Source organism: Eptesicus fuscus, chromosome 1, assembly GCF_027574615.1.
Source record: "Eptesicus fuscus isolate TK198812 chromosome 1, DD_ASM_mEF_20220401, whole genome shotgun sequence".
Lineage (NCBI taxonomy): Eukaryota > Metazoa > Chordata > Mammalia > Chiroptera > Vespertilionidae > Eptesicus > Eptesicus fuscus.
Window position 1 is genome coordinate 76291789 of NC_072473.1, and position 16867 is coordinate 76308655.

Consider the following 16867-nt stretch of genomic DNA (forward strand, 5'->3'; position numbering starts at 1 on the left):
AGAATTAAAAAACCTGAATAGGCAGATAACTACTGATGAAATTGAAACAGGAATCAAAAAGCTTCCAGCAAACAAAAGCCCTGGACCAGATGGCTTCACAGGGGAGTTTTACTGAACATTCAAAGAAGAACTAAAACCAACCCTTCTCAGACTATTCCAAAAAATTCAAGAAGAAAGCACACTTCCAAGCTCTTTCCTTGAAGCCAGCATTACCCTAATCCCAAAACCAGATAAAGACACCACAAAGAAAGAGAATTACAGACCAATATCCCTGATGAACATAGATGCTAAAATCCCCAACAAAATTCTAGCAAACTGGATCCAGCATTACATTAGAAAGATCATACACCAAGACCAAGTGGGATTTGTTCCATGGATGCAAGGCTGGTACAATATCCGCAAATCAATAAATGTGATACATCACATAAACAAATTGAGAGACAAAAAAAATCACATAATCATATCAATTGATGCAGAAAATGCATTTGACAAAGTCCAACACCCTTTTCTGATAAAAATGCTAAGCAAGGTGGGAATAGAAGAATCATACCTCAACATAATAAAAGCCTTATATGAGAAACCTACAGCCAGCATCATACTCAATGGACAAAAACTAAAACCATTTCCCTTAAGAAAAGGAATAAGACAGGGATGCCCGCTTTCACCACTCCTGTTCAACATAGTACTGGAAGTGCTAGCCAAGCTATCAGACAAGAAGAAGAAATAAGAGGCATCCAAATTGGAAAAGAAGAAGTAAAATTGTCATTATTTGCAGATGACATGATACTATACATAGAAAAACCATAAAGACTCCATCAAAAAATTATTAGACTTAATAAATGAATTCGGCAATGTAGCAGGATACAAAATAAATGCCAAGAAATCTATGGCATTTATACCAATAGTGAACTCACAGAAAGAGATTAAAAAAACAATCCCATTTACCTTTGCACAAAAATAAATAAGATACCTAGGAATAAACTTAACTAAGGAGGTTAAAGACCTCTACTCAGAAAACTATAGGATGTTGAGAAAAGAGATAGGGGAAGACATAAACAACTGAAAGAACATACCGTGTTCATGGATTGGTAGAATCAACATAAAATGTCCATACTACCCAAAGCAATCTAAAGATTCAATGCACTCTCCATTAAAATACCAACAGCTTATTTCACACATCTAGAAAGAACACTCCAAAAATTCATCTGGAATAAAAACAAAAACAATAAAACAAACAAACAAAAAAACGAATAGCTGCAGCTGCAGAGATCCTGAGAAAGAAGAACAAAGTAGGAGGGATCTCAATACCAGATATCAAGATGTATTACAAAGCCACTGTTCTCAAAACTGTCTGGTACTGGCACAAGAATAGACATATACACCAATGGAATAGAATAGAGAACCCAGAAATCAACCCAAACCACTATGCTCAATTAATATTTGACAAAGGAGACAAGAACATACAATGGAGTCAAGACAGTCTCTTCAATAAATTGTGCTGGGAAATTTGGTCAGACACATACAAAAAAAAAAAAAAATGAAACTAGACCACCAACTTACACCATACACAAAAATAAACTCAAAATGGATAAAGGACTTAAATATAAGATGGGAAACAATAAAAATATTAGAGGAATCCACAGGCAGGAAAATCTCAGATATATGCCAAAGCAATATCTTCACTGACACAGCTCTTAGGGCAATGGAAACTAAAGAGAAAATAAACAAATGGGACTACATCAAAATAAAAAGCTTTTTCACAGCAAAAGAAACCATCAACAAAACAACAAGAAAGCCCACTCTATGGGAGAACATATTTGCAAATGTTATCACTGATAAAGGTTTAATCTCCAACATCTACAGGCAACTTATACAACTTAACAAAAGGAAAACAAACAACCCAATCAAAACATGGGCAACGGACCTAAATAGACACTTTTCGAAAGAAGACATAAGGAAGGCCAAGAGACATTTGAAAACATGCTCAAATTCACTAATCATCCGAGAGATGCAAATCAAAACAACAATGAGGTACCACCTCACACCTGCCAGAATGGCTATCATCAACAAATCACCAAACGACAAGTGCTGGGGAGGATTCGGAGAAAAAAGAACCCTCCTGCACTGCTGGTGGGAATGCAGACTGGTGCAGCCACTGTGGAAGACAGTATGGAGTTTCTTCAAAAAACTAAAAATGAAACTTCCATTTGACCCAGTGATTCCACTTCTAGGAATATATCCCAAGAAAACAGAAACACCAATCAGAAAGGATATATGCATCTCTATGTTCATAGCAGCACAATTTACAATAGCTAAGATTTGGAAACAGCCTAAGTACCCATCAGCAGATGAGTGGATTAAAAAGCTGTGGTACATCTACAAAACGGAATACTATGTTGCTGTAAAAAGGAAGGAACTCCTACCATTTGCAACAGCATGGATGGAGCTGGAGAGCATTATGCTAAGTGAAATAAGTCAGTCAGAGAAAGATAAATATCACATGATCTCACTCATTTGTAGATTATAATGAACAACACAAACCGATGAACAAAAACAGATCTAGAGACAGAGAAGCATCATTCATATGCTCAGACCTCAGAGGGAAGGTAGGGGATGGTGGGGGTAAAGGGGAGAGATCAACCAAAGCACTTGTATGCATAACTATAAGCCTAACCAATGGACATAGACACCAGGGGGGTGAGGGCATAAGTGGGGGTGGGGGACAATGGGGAGATAAGGACACATTTGTAATACCTTAATCAATAAAGAAAAAAATGGGGGAAGAAAAGAAAATAGAGATAGAGGAAGATATAAACAAGTGGAACAATATACCGTGTTCATGGACTGGTAGAATTAACATCATTAAAAGGTCCATACTACCCAAAGCAATCTACAAGTTCAATGCAATTCCTATTAAAATACCACCAGCATATTTCTCAGGTCTAGAACAATACTCCAAAATCTTATATGGAACCAATAAAGACCCCAAATAACCACAGCAATCTTGAGAAAGAAGAAGAAACTTGGGGGGGATCACAATACCAGATTTCAAGATATACTACAAAGCTATTGTAATCAAAAACAGGCTGGTACTGGCACAAGAACAGGCATATATATTAATGGAACAGAACAGAGACCCCAGAAATAGATCCAAGCCATTACAGTCAGTATTTGACAAAAGGAGGCAAGAACATACAATAGAATAAAGGCAGCCTCTTCTATAAATGGTGTTGGGAAAATTAGGCAGATACATGCAAAAAAAAAAAAAATGAAACTAGACCACCAACTTACACCGTATACAATAATAAACTCAAAATATATAAAAGACTTAAACATAAGCTGTGAAACCATAAAAATACTGGAAGAAACCACAGGCAGCAAAATCTCAGACATCTCTCACAATATGTTTGTGGATATATCTCCTAGGGCAAAGGAAACTAAGGAGAAAATAAATGGAACTACATCAATATAAAAAGCTTCTGCACAGCCAAAGAAACCATCAACAAAATGAAAAGGGAGCCCAACTGCATGGGAGAACATATTTTCCAATGATTCACCCAATAAGGGGTTAATTTCCAATATATATAGGGAACTCATACAACTTAACAAAAGGAAGACAAACAATCCAATTAAAAAATGGAATGGGTAAAGGACCTAAATAAACATTTCTCCAAAGCAGACATACAGATGGCCAAGAGATATATGAAAAAATGGTGGAAGTCACTGATCATCAGAGATGCAAATTAAAATGACAATGAGGTATCACCTCATACCTGTCAGAATGGCTACCATCAACAAATCAACAAATGACAAGTGCTGGTGAGGATGTGGAGAAAAGGGAACCTTAGTACACTGCTGGTGGGAATGCAGACTAGTGCAGTTTCCTCAAAAAATTAAATATGGATCTGCCATTTGATCCAGTGATCCCACTTCTAGGAATAAAGAGACCAGAAACACCAATCAGAAAGAAAGTATGTACCCCTATGTTCATATCAGCACAATTTATAATAGCTAAGATCTGGAAACAGCCCAAGTGCCCATCAGTAGATGAGTAGATAAAAAAGCTGTGATATACACCATGGAATACTATGCAGCAGTGAAAAAGAAGCATTTCTTACTCTTTGAGACAGCATGGAGGGACCTGGAGAGTATCATGCTAAGCAAAATAAACCAGTTTGAAAAAGACAAGTACCACATGATCTCACTCATATGTGGAATCTACTGAACAAAATAAACCGAGGAACAAAATAGCTCTAGAGATATAGAAGCATGGAACAAGACCGTGGAATCTCAGAGGAAAGGTTGGTGGGTGTTTGGAAAGAGATCAACCAAAGGATTTATATGCATATATGCATAACCCATCTACATAGACAATAGGGTGATGAAGGCCTGGGGTAGGGGACAGGGTGAGCTAGAAGGGGTCTATGGGAGAAAAAGGGGGACATATGTAATACTTTCAACAATAAAGATTTAATTAAAAAAAGAAATATATCTTTTGAAATTCAAAAACAAGTAAAAATAAAGTTGACTACATAAGTAAATATACTAGTAAAAGGCAGTATAAATGTTTTTTTTTTAATTGATTTCAGAGAGGAAGGGAGAGGGAGATAGAAAAATCAATGAGAGAGAATCATTGATCAGCTGCCTCCTGCATGCCCCCTACTGGAGATCAAGCCCGAAACCTGGGAATGTACACTTGACTGAAACTGAACACAGGACCCTTCAGTCCATAGGCTGATGCTCTATCAATTGAGCCAAACAAGCTAGGCCTAAATGTTTTTGTCTTTGTAATTATTTTTCTTGTCCTATCTGACTTATAAGATAACAGCATAAAGCAATAATTATAAAAATGTTGATGAGCTTAAAATATATAAAGATGCAATTTGTATGAGAATAATAGCACAGGGGAGGAAGAAGAGAACAGATCTAAACAACAACAAAGTTTTTGAATATTACTGAAATTAAGTTTGTATTAATGCAAACTAATTTGTTTAAGCTAAAATGTTAATTATAATCCCCAGGGCAACTATTAAGAGGTTAACTTTTAAAATAGTAAAAGAAGCAGAAACATAATCAAAATGATATACACAGAATATCTATTTAACATTAAGGAATAAACCGAGTAAGAGAGAAACAAACAAAAAAAAATACAATACATACAAAAACACAAATAGCAAAATGGCAGATTTTGTAAAGCCTACTTTATAAACTAATTCCAATACAAAAATATATATATAAATGAAGTAAACACTCTACTCAACTGAACAATATCCTACCTAGGAAACATAATCTAAAAATGAAACATAATCTAACTATTTGCTGTCTACAATTTAGATTTTTTTAAAAAGGTTGAAAGTAAAATGACGGACAAAGCTATTTAATGAAAAAAAAAAAAAGTAGAGCAGGGTATAAGAATTTTGAGTATTCTCTCATTTTTCCTTGGTAAGTCTAGCTTAAGAATTGTGAACGTTGTTGCTCTTTCCAAAAAAACACAAAAACAAAAACAAAAAAAACAACCTTTGGTTTGTTGGTTTTCTTTATTTTTTCAATTCTCTATTTCACTTATTTTGCCTCTAACCTTTACTAGTATTATTTCCTTCCTTCAGCTTGATATGAGTTTAGTTTGCTCTTCTTTTTGTAGTTTATTTTTTATTTTATTAAGACTTTATTTTCTTAGAGAAGTTATTTGTTCGCAGCAAAATTGAAGGGAAGGTACAGAAATTTCCTACACAGTCCCCTGTCCCTACATATGCATAGTCTCATCCACTATCAATATCTTCCATTAGAGTGGTATATTTGTTACAAATAATGAACTTATGCTGGCACATCATAATTTACCCAGCCCATAATTTACATTATGGTTCACTCTTGGTGTTGTACATTTTTATAGGTTTGGCCAAATTTTTATAGCTTCTTAAGATAGAAGTTTTGGTTAGTAATTTGAGATCTTTCTTTTTTACTAATATGGGCATTTTCACCTGTTAAATATCCCCTTAAAATACTGCTTTTACTGCATTTCATAAGTTATGATATGTTAAGTTTGTTTTTACTCATTTCAAAGTATTTTCTAATGTCCCTTGTGACTTTATTGATCAACTGGTTATTCAGTAGTGCTATTTAATTGCCACATCTTTTTAGATTTATTAATTTCCTTCTATTATTTTTTTATTATTGATTTTAGAGAGAGGGGAAGGGAGAGAGAGAAGGAGAGGGAGAAACACTGATTGGTTGCCTCCCATATGCATCCCAACCAGGGATCGAACCTGCAACCTAGGTATGTGCCCTGACCGGGAATCGAACTCGCAATCTTTTGGTGTACAGGATGATGCTTCAACTAACTGAGCCACAGTGGCCAGGGCAATGTCCTTCTATTATTGATTTCTAATTTCATTCCACTGTGAATGGAAGTGGTTAGAGTGGACATTCTTGCCTTATTCCTGATATTGGGGGAAATTTTCAATCTTCCACCATTAATTATGATGCTCATTATTAATACAAACATATAGCCAGATTTCTGATAAAAATGCAAAGGCAAGTAAATGGAGAAAGAATACTTTTCAACAAGCGCTAGAACAATTGGATATACATAGGCAAAAAAGTAAACCTCAACCTAAACCTCACACCTTATATAAAGTCAAAATGGATCATAGATCTAAATGAAAAATATACAACTATAAAACTGTTAGAAGAAAACAAAGGAAAAATATTTTTCGTAATCTGGTATTAGAAAAAGAGTTCTTAGGCATGTGAAAAACAAGCCACGATCCATGAGAGAAAAAATTTGATAAACTGGAATGTATCAAAATATAAAATATTTGCTGAGGCAAAAAAAGTTGTACATTGAAAACTACAGAATGTTGCTGAGAGAAATTAAAGACACAAATAAATGTAAAGACATCCCATGTTCATGGATTGAACACTTAATATTGTTAAGATATCAATATTACCCAAAGTGATCTATAGGTTCAATACAATCTCTACCAAAACCCCAATGACAATTTTTGCAGAAATAGGAAAAGCTATCCTAAAATTCGTATGTATTTCAAGGGACCACAAATAGTGAAAACAATTTTTAATAAGAACAAAATTATTCATTTAAAATCTACAGTAATTAAAACAGTGTGGTATTGGCATAAAGACAGAAATATAAACCAATGGAATAGAATGAAGAACCTCTCATATTATGGTCAAATGATTCTCAGAGAGGGTGCTAAGTCCATTTAATGGGGAAGGACAGTCTTCAACAAGTAGTACTAGAAAAACTAAATACCAACATTTTAAAAATGAAGTTGGACCCCTTATACCATACACAAAAAGTAACTCAAAATGGACTAAAGACCTAAATGTAAGAGCTAAAAATATAAAACTCTCAGAAGATAATATAGGAGAAAAGCTTTATGACATTAGATTTGGCAGTGATTTACTGGATACGACAGCAAAAACACAAGTAACAAAAGAAAAAATTGAGAAACTGGACTTCATAAAAAATAAAAACTTTTGTGCACCAGAGGATACTATCAACAGAGAGAGAAGGCAACCCAAGGAATTGGAGAAAATATAGGCAAATCATAAATCTGATAAAGGATCAATGTCCAGAATATATAAAGAAAGCCTACAACCCAACAACAAATAAACAAACAACCTATTTAAAAAATAGCAAAGGACTTAGACATTTCTCCAAAGATATACAAATGTTCAAAAAGCACATGAAAAGATGACCAACATCACTAGTCATTAGGAAAATGCAAAACAAAACTGTAAGGAACCCAGCTGGTGTGGCTCAATGGTTGAGCATCGACCTATGAACCAGGAGGTCATAGTTCGATTCCTGGTCAGGGCACATGCCTGGGTTGTGGGCTTGATCCCTGGTGGGTGGTGTGCAGGAGGCAGCCAATCAATGATTCTCTCTCATCATTGATGTTTCTATCTTTCTCTCCCTCTCCTTTCCTCTCTGAAATCAATAAAACTATATTTTTAAAAAACTATAAGGAAATACCACTTCACACACACATTAGGATGGCTAGTCTAAAAAAATAAATAAAAGAAAGTAAGTGTTGGCTAGGGTATAGAGAAACTGGAATCCTTGTACATTGCTGGTGGGAAGGTAAAATGATATAGCCTCTATGGAAACCAGTGGTGATTACTCAAAAGATTAAATAAACACAGAATTACAATATGATCCAGCAATTCTACTTCTGGGTATTTTCTCAACAGAATGGAGAGCAGCGACTTCAACAGATACTTATACATCCAGGTTCATAGCAGCATTATTCACAATAGTTAAAAGGTAGAAGCAAAACAAGTGTCTATTGACAGATGAATGGATTAAAAAACGTAGTGTATCCATACAATGGATTATTATTCAGCCTTAAAAAAGAAGGAAATTCTGACATATGCTACAATATGAATAACCTTGAGGACATTATGCAAAGTGAAAAAAGGACAAATACTGTATAATCCCACTTACATGAGGTACCTAGTGTAGTCAATTCATAGAGACAGAAAGAACAGTGGTTGCCAGGGGCTGAGGAGAGGGGAGAAAGGAGAGTTAGTGTTTAATGGGTACACAGTTTCAGTTTGAGAAGATGAAAAAGTTGTGTAGATGGATAGTGGTGATGGTTGCACAACAATGTGAATATACTTAATGCCACAGAACTGAACACTTAAAAAAATGGTTAAAACAGTCCATTTTAGTAAGGTATATTTTACCATAATAAAAATTTTGTTCTACAGAAGATAGTGTTAAAAGAATGAAAAGACATACTACATATTGGGATAAAATATTTGCAAATCAGATATACAACAAAGAATTGTGTTTAGAATATATAAAGAACTCTCACAAGTCATCAGGAAGAAAATAAACAACCCAATTAAAAAACAGCCAAAGATTTGAACAGACATGTCAGCAAACAGGATATAAGGATGGCAAATAAGCATATGAAAAGATGTTCAACATCATTAGCCACTAAGGAAATGCAAATTAAAACTACAATGAGATACCACTTCACAGCTAATAGAATAACTAAAATAAGTACCAACAATACCAAATGCTGACAAAGATGCAGAACAACTGGAACTCTCATACATTGCTGGTGGGAATGCAAAATGATTCAGCCACTCTGGAAAATGGTTTGGCAGGTTCTTATAAAGTTAAACAAACACTTACCATATGACCCAGTAATCCCACTCCTAGATATTTTACCTTGGAGAAATAAAAATTTTATGTTCACACAAAAACCTGTACAAGAATGTTCATATCAGTATTATTCATAATCACCATAACCGAAAACAGCTGAAATACACTTCAATGGGAGAATGGATAAACAAACTTTGGAACATCCATACAATGGAACACTACTCAGCAAAATGAATGAACTATTGATACACACAACTTGAATTAATTTCAAAGGCATTACGCTGAATGAAACAAGCTACTCTCAAAAGATTACATATCTTGTGATTCCATATGCATGACATTCTCTAAAAGACAAAATTACAGTGATGGAAAACAGATCAGTGATTGCCAGAGATTATGGGTGGAGTTGGGGTGACTACCAATGGTCAGTATGAAGAAGTTTTAGGGTGATGGAGCTGTTCTTTATCCTGACTGTGGTGGTGATTACATGAATCTACATGATTAACATGCTTTACAATTCATAGAATTGTACACCCCCCAAAAAATCATTGTAAGTTCATTTAAAAAATAAAAGAAAATATTAGCTATTATATCATCATCATCATCATCATCATCAATATCTATACTTTACTGAATAATAAAAATATTCAGAATTACTTGTGAAATAAGATGTAAAAAATATTAAGGTTGTTTTATGTCTGGTACAATAACTTAAAGGTATAAAGAAAAAAACTCAACAACACTAAATGTAAAAGCTTTACAAGTTCTTCTAGCTCCTCTCTTTAATATTCTATATAAGAATAATATGCTCCCTCTGGATAATTTCCTATAAACATTGTCATATATCGGATATGGAATTAAATAAGCACTCAACTTAGAAGTCTGGGACCCTAGGTTACATTCCTAAATCTAACACTGTAAGAAAACTCTCAACTTGCCTTTTGTGCCTAATTTTATCTTCCTCTTCATTGAGGTCATGTACTTGTCTGCACTTGTCTTTTTGTGGTATGCTGTGAAGGTTTAAAGCAAGGAGTTTCAAAGATAGGAAACAGAACAGATTCATATACTACTACCCACCCACCCCCAAATACCAGGCACTGCTCTGATTCACATGTATTACCTCAATCTTCTGAACAATCCTACGATATAGCTACTATTAATATTGTCACTTTACAAACAAAGAAACTGAAGGACAGAGTGGTAACTTGCCCAAAATCTTATAGCACCAGGATTAAGTGGGGCACCAGAATTTTCCCATGAGTCTGCCTCCAGGAATCTGCCTCTAGAACCTATGTCCTTAATTAGTACGTATTAATGCCTCTCTACAAAAGGCTATTCATTTGCTCTTTTCCTTCCTTCACCACTGCTCTTCCATGTCTATGGTATCTAACAAATCATTCATTCATTCTCATGGCTTTACTTCTGATCTAAGCATAGATGATTCCCAATTCTATAGATCTAGTTCTGACCTCTCCCTTGAGCTTCACTGTTGCATTTCTAACTGCCTCCTCAATATCTGCATTAATGAACCTGCCATTCTCACTAATTTAACATGTTCAAAATCAGTCATTATTTTCCTCAAAATTTCCCCATAAAAGCTGTCTTAATTTTGACAAGTCACACAGCCTTGAAACATCTGAATTATCTTTGATACACTTTTCTCTATTGACTGTCCTCCTTCAGCCTCAGTCAACAAGTTTTACCAATTCTTACCTTGTAATGTCTCTTACAATCATATCTACCTCTTTCTAATTCCACTGCCATCATTCTAGTCCATATCTTCATGTCTAAGAACTGTATTACCTCCTAAATCATTTCCCCTGCTTCCATCTCGTCCTCTCTCTCATCATACAGGGTGGGGCAAAAGTAGGTTTACAGTTGTGAATATGTAAAACACAATTTATTCTTGTATTATTATTTATTAGGTATTGTATTATTTTCCAGATAAACCTACTTTTGCCCCACCCTGTATTTCTTGGTCACCAGATTAATCATTTTCAAATACTGCTTTTCTCATGTTACTCCTGGTTCAAAAACCTTTAACCATATCCAAACTAACTGAATAAATAATTCTGTATAGGTCTATACTGTCTACCACAGAAAGGTCTAAAATTTTAGCTACCTGTCTCTCACAACATCCCCGAACACACCATAGTGCTCACAACATCTGCTGCAATGCCTTTCCCTCTCCACCCTAAAGAATATAGTATTAAAAGAACATTTAAATCTTACCTCCAAGAGGCCTTCAGTCATGCCAATGCACAGTAGCCTTTTCCTCCTCTGAACTCGTATAGCACTTAACAACTGTATCTAGCATTGTTAGTAAAATATCCTGTTTCTCTCAAACCAGACTGTAATTGGCTTAAAGTTGGGAACTATTTCTTAAACTTCTGTGCACCTTACACAGTGCTTAGCAAAACTTATCTGTTACACTCATTCTTTCTGGTTAAGACACAGACCATTTCCCTATAGATTTTGTGCTAATTTATAGTTCAGTCTAAAAACTTTTACAATCTAGCCTCACCTATCTTTCTAGTGTCATCTCCTGTAATTAATTCCCTGCCAAGACCTATACTGCCTGCCACACTGACCTTTTCATTGTTCCCAGGTCCTTTCACAATCCTGTTCCTATTCACCTATTATCTGTAATGTCCTCTCCACCTTGTTAACCTGACAAATTTGTTAACCCATCAAGACTTAGTAGAAATGTCAACTCCTGACTACCCCAACTAGACTTGATGCTCTATGTTCTGTGCTCCCTCAGCATTTTATTCACACGTCTACAAAGAGCAATTGAATTGCAACTAACTCTGAACATATCTGTCTCTCTCACACATTCCTCAAGAGTAGTGAAAGTTTGTCTTTCCCTACCCACTTCACTAACTCTTCATATTTAATGCGCTAATGGTAAACCTCTCTCTTAGTGAAAGAACACATCAACGTTAGTAGTGATCACATACCTTGGTAATAAAGAGCCTTAAGGAAGGAGTGACGATCAGCACCCTGAAATAAAGATTTTTCTATTTCCATTTCTCGCCGGGTCAGCTGTTTGCTCTTTGCAAATCTCTGTGGCAGGCAAAGGATGCGCTGACGCTCCGAGATCCTTTCTTCAATATCTTGAAGGCAGTTCTGTATTGCTTCAGGGGTTGCCCTCAGTCTCGTCCTCTGAAATCAGAGAAATGAGAGGGCATATATCATAGAGGACATACCCTGAAAGGGATGGTCTGATACTTAAAGTAAGAGCAATGATGATCAGGGTCCAGAATGAGCATTTATAGATGTGGTAGCTAATCAGTCAAGGGATAGCTTCTCTTTTCCCAAGGTCCCTGTCCTAGGAATCAAAGAAGATTCCGACACAAAGCTTAGTTTTGTGAGAATTAAAAATAAAAAGGTTCTCAGTGCCAAATGAAGAGATATTGCTCTGCATTTTCCAGAAAAAAAAATTGCCCTGCTCACCTTTTCACCTGAAACATGGCTCTTCCAGATCAAGATTTCTGTTTCATTGAGCCCTAGTTCCCTGAGAGCAGCAGTTTCCTGGTCCTTCTCATGCAATGTTTGGAACTGGGATAAAGACATAGTTCCAGCTGCTTCCTTCCCAAAGGGCTTGTACATAGTACCAGGAGCAAAACTCTCTTTCTTAGACACACATCTGCAAACCAAGAATGAAGAGAGTAAGAACATCTTCAAATTACAATTCACAGAAATAGGGCTTACCATGAAAAGAGGCACAATGAAACTCATCAGCAATTTCTCTCTCATGTCCTATTTCTAGGCTGAAGTGCCACTGTAACAATATGGAACTCCACCAACAGTCCCCTCATTCAGGACTAATAAATGACTGAATCAAATATTTGATTATTGAGTATCTACCATACATCAGACACTGTGCTGGGTATTGAGGATTTAACAGTTAAAAAGACAAAAAATGGTTTCTGCTTTTGTGGAAGAACAGTAGGAGAGGCAAGTAAACAGGCAATGATGATATTGGATTATAAGTGCTATGTATGTTAAGGGAAGACATAGAAAAAAAAGACACTTAACATAGATGTAGTAGAATATGGGAGGATTTGCAGAGGAAGAGACATAGAAGCAAAACCCTGCCTAATACGTAGACGTTTGCCAAGGAAAGGGGGGTGGGAGAGGAGTGCTGCATCCAGGCTTTAAAAGGGGTCACCTGAAGGTGAAGGTCTATGATACTCTACCTGTTTGCAAAATCAATACTTACTCCTCAATGGAGACAGAGGTGTCAAGTTGATGCTGAAGGAGGCTTTTCAGCTGCCTCTCCCCTTCTGTTTCTAACTCTTCCAGGACATGATCATCACTCTTCACACAGCTGTTTACCCTGGAGTAGATATACGGATACATACAGAGAGCAGAAGAGATAGTGAAACCTCAAAATCGATTCTTTACCTATATTATCTATCTTTAGTGATCACATTTGTTCAAAGACCCTTCTCTAACAATCCGTTGCACTTTATATTCATTCCATAAACATTTATTAAATACCGACTTACACACAACACATTGTAAGGTACACTGATGGAGTCAAAGGTATTCATAGTCCCTATCCTCAAAGAGTTTGAAATTTATTTAGGGAGAGGAAATATATATGTGTGTATGTATTGTGTGCATGTGCCTGGCAAGGAGGGCAGTAAGGGAGGAGAGAGGAGAATGACAATACAAAGAAGCATATGCCAAATTAGTAGGAGCTCACAAAAGAAAGAAATAACTGGGAGTTAGGAGGGTAAATGAAGACTTCTTAAACTGGCATTTAAAGGACTGGGTATGATGAAAGGAAGAAGAGGGACAGCAAGTATGAGATGTTCTGGGGGTTAACGAGAAGTTCAATTTAGCTGACATTCAACTATGGGATAACTGGGGGATAATCTTGGAGGGGTAATTAGACTCAGATCTTGAGTGGCCTTAAATACACCAACTAAGGGGCCTGGATTGTAATGTATAGGTATTAGAAAGTAATTTATTAGGCAGTTAAGTGGCATGGTACAAGTGATGCTTTAGGGAAAAGAATGCAGTTATAACATGCCTTATAGATTAGTAGGGGTAAAAGATAAGTAAAAGATAACTTCCAAATTTCAAACTGAGAGAACAATGACAGGAAAGAGGAAGCTCCAGATGAAATAGTTTGGGAAAAGGAAACATCAGTATTGTTTTAGCCATGTTGAGTCAACTACCTATTACAATGGAAACACCAGGAATATTCAAAGACATATTGAGTCTGAGGTGACAGTATAAGTGATACTAGCTAAAAGGAAAGTGAGATACGGGAGAAATGTCGCACAGATAAGTATTAGGCTGAACATGGAAATACCAAGTCATCTGTTGTGTCAGGATCTGGAGCTGTGAAAAGGAGATCTACAAAGGAAAACGCATAGAAACAAATGTGAAAGGGGTCATAACATTTTATAGCCTAGGCACTACTTTACAGAAATCTAGGTAATGCTAACATGAGCCAACTAACCATAAATAACTTAAAACACTAGAGTATAAAGAAATAGCAGAATTATTTAAGTAGGCAACAACAGATTATAAAAGACAAAAAAAATGAGCTAACTCCATGAGGAAAATAAATATTAAAATACCTTATAAAATAGTCCTTTATTATTGGGGCCTAGGAAACGTATCCCTCATAATTATAAGCAAGATTCTCATGCTCTAGAACAGGGGTCCTCAAACTTTTTAAACAAGGGGCCAGTTCACTGTCCCTCAGACAGTTGGAGGGCCGGACTATAGTTTAAAAAAAGCTATGAACAAATTCCTATGCACACTGCACATATCTTATTTTGAAGTAAAAAAACAAAACGGCAAAAACACCCACATGTGGCCCGCGGGCCGTAGTTTGAGGACGCCTGGTCTAGAAAGACTTGTACCTATTTTGGGAAATAGGTATAAGTCCCATTTGTTAAAATATCTTTAGGCCCAGGGTTTTAAAAATTCCTTTTAAGTATCTTAATTTTTATTTATTATTTAGAATTCAGAAAGTTTTTGCTAAGTTTAAAGTGGCTTTCAAATATGTAAACCATAGCTAAATACTCAAAATGTTGAGTAAAAAAAGCAAGTCACAGAAAAATGTATACAATATGTGCCCATTTATATAAAGCTGAAAAATGGATAAAACAAGCAATATTTTGTTTAGGGATAAAGTCATAAGTCATAAAACTATTTTTTTAAAAGAAAGGGAATGATAAGCACAAAATTCTGGATAATTGTCCCCTGAGGAGGGAGAGAGAAGTAATCTAGGAGGGGGACACTGGGGACTTCAAAGTACTGGTAATGTTCCAGGTCTAAAGTTTGTAGTGGGTATGAGTATACTATTATTCTTTAAACTTTATATATACATTATTTTGCATGTATGAGATATATCACTAGAAACACTTTTTTAAAAGTCATTTTGAGGCAGGGAAAATCAGAACCAGTTTCTTAAAAGATGCAGAAACTGACAATGCAGGACAGCATAGTATCAGTATGAATTGTAAAAACACATCACTATCCAGAGCGATTATTCTACTTGCAGAGTGAATACAAAACTAATTTGAGAATCCTTAGAAAAGGCTTGTTGACTAATTGGGAAGCTCAGGCTTTCAACAATGACGGGTCAAGTTAAAGCTGCCATTTCCTGCAGAACCAGTAGGGGGAACTGCTCGCACCAGTGCCTTTCTTTTCCTATGACATTGAATCGGTTTTGCCTTCTAAATCTGTAGAAACAAAGTATGACTTACTTTAAGATTTGAAAACGTTATATGCCCGCGTTTTCTTTAATACACAAACCCTGCAAATAAAGGCGCCTACCCAGGCCCCCTTTCTGAGGACAGGGTGGAGGTAGGGGGAGAGCTGGCCTGGGTTTCTCTGGCACGAGGCATTAGTCGGCCAAGACTCTTTCACCTGGGTGGGTCCATCTGCAATAGGAAGAAGCCACAGCATGTGTCCGGCTCCCGTGGCCCGCGCTGGGCTTAGATGCCTGGGCTGGAAGGGCATTTCTGTGGGAACCAGCAGCGGCGGCGGCCCTTCCTGAACTTCGCCCAGCAGGCCTGCCTAGCCAGTCTCCTCTGCTCCCTCTTTTGTCTTCCCTCTCAGACGAAACCTCATCCCGAGAACGTGACATACCCCCCACACAAAGTAATAAAAGCCATTTTAAGTTAAAAGGTAAAACAGAGTTCCCTTCGCAGTCTGTTCAGACAAGCCCTTACCTCTTCATGTTTCCACAGGCCCTTTTCTCTAACTTGGATCAACAGGCCTCGGACTTCAAGTCCCAGAAATCTGCGCGGCCAACTCTGAGGGGGATTGTGGTGGAGTGCGGGGCTCTGGGAATTGTAGTAGTGCAGAGCTAAAGAAACGGAAAGAGAAAGTAATTGAAGTATTGAGTAACTGGTATGTTGTAAATTGTTCAAGTATTTCTCTTAAATTTCGTTTAGAGGTTAAAGGCAACACCCAAAATATCCAGCTCATAAACTTAGAAGTAACGTTTGACTTCTTGACCTTCTCATTCGGTATCACCAAATCCTGGCGCCCCCAATTTAACGTGTCCTTCTGCTTCCAAGGTCTTATTATCCCGCCTACCTGCTGTTTCCAGGGGAGCCTCTCGTCAGTCCAGTGTAACCACAATGATCAGACACAAGTTTGACATCACTTGCGCTAATGGTTCTCCTCTATCTGTAACAGAGGCTTAAAAGACATGTACTTCTGGAGAATCAGAAATCCATATGTATTCAGGCC

The 16867-nt window shown here is 36.5% G+C and overlaps 1 protein-coding gene across 1 annotated transcript in view; it reads right to left on the reverse strand.

Moving 5' to 3' along the window:
- The window catches only part of RBM41 (RNA binding motif protein 41), a 93739-nt gene extending 77346 nt beyond the window's left edge, over positions 1-16393 (reverse strand). The window contains exons 1-4 of the mRNA XM_008156320.3: positions 16342-16393; positions 13362-13478; positions 12593-12785; positions 12097-12301 (exon numbers count right to left, since the gene is read on the reverse strand). Coding sequence (XP_008154542.2) covers positions 12097-12301; positions 12593-12785; positions 13362-13478; positions 16342-16349 — 523 coding nt within the window. The 5' untranslated portion in view covers positions 16350-16393. The remainder of the gene's footprint in view (positions 1-12096; positions 12302-12592; positions 12786-13361; positions 13479-16341) is intronic.
- Positions 16394-16867: the final 474 nt, after the last annotated feature.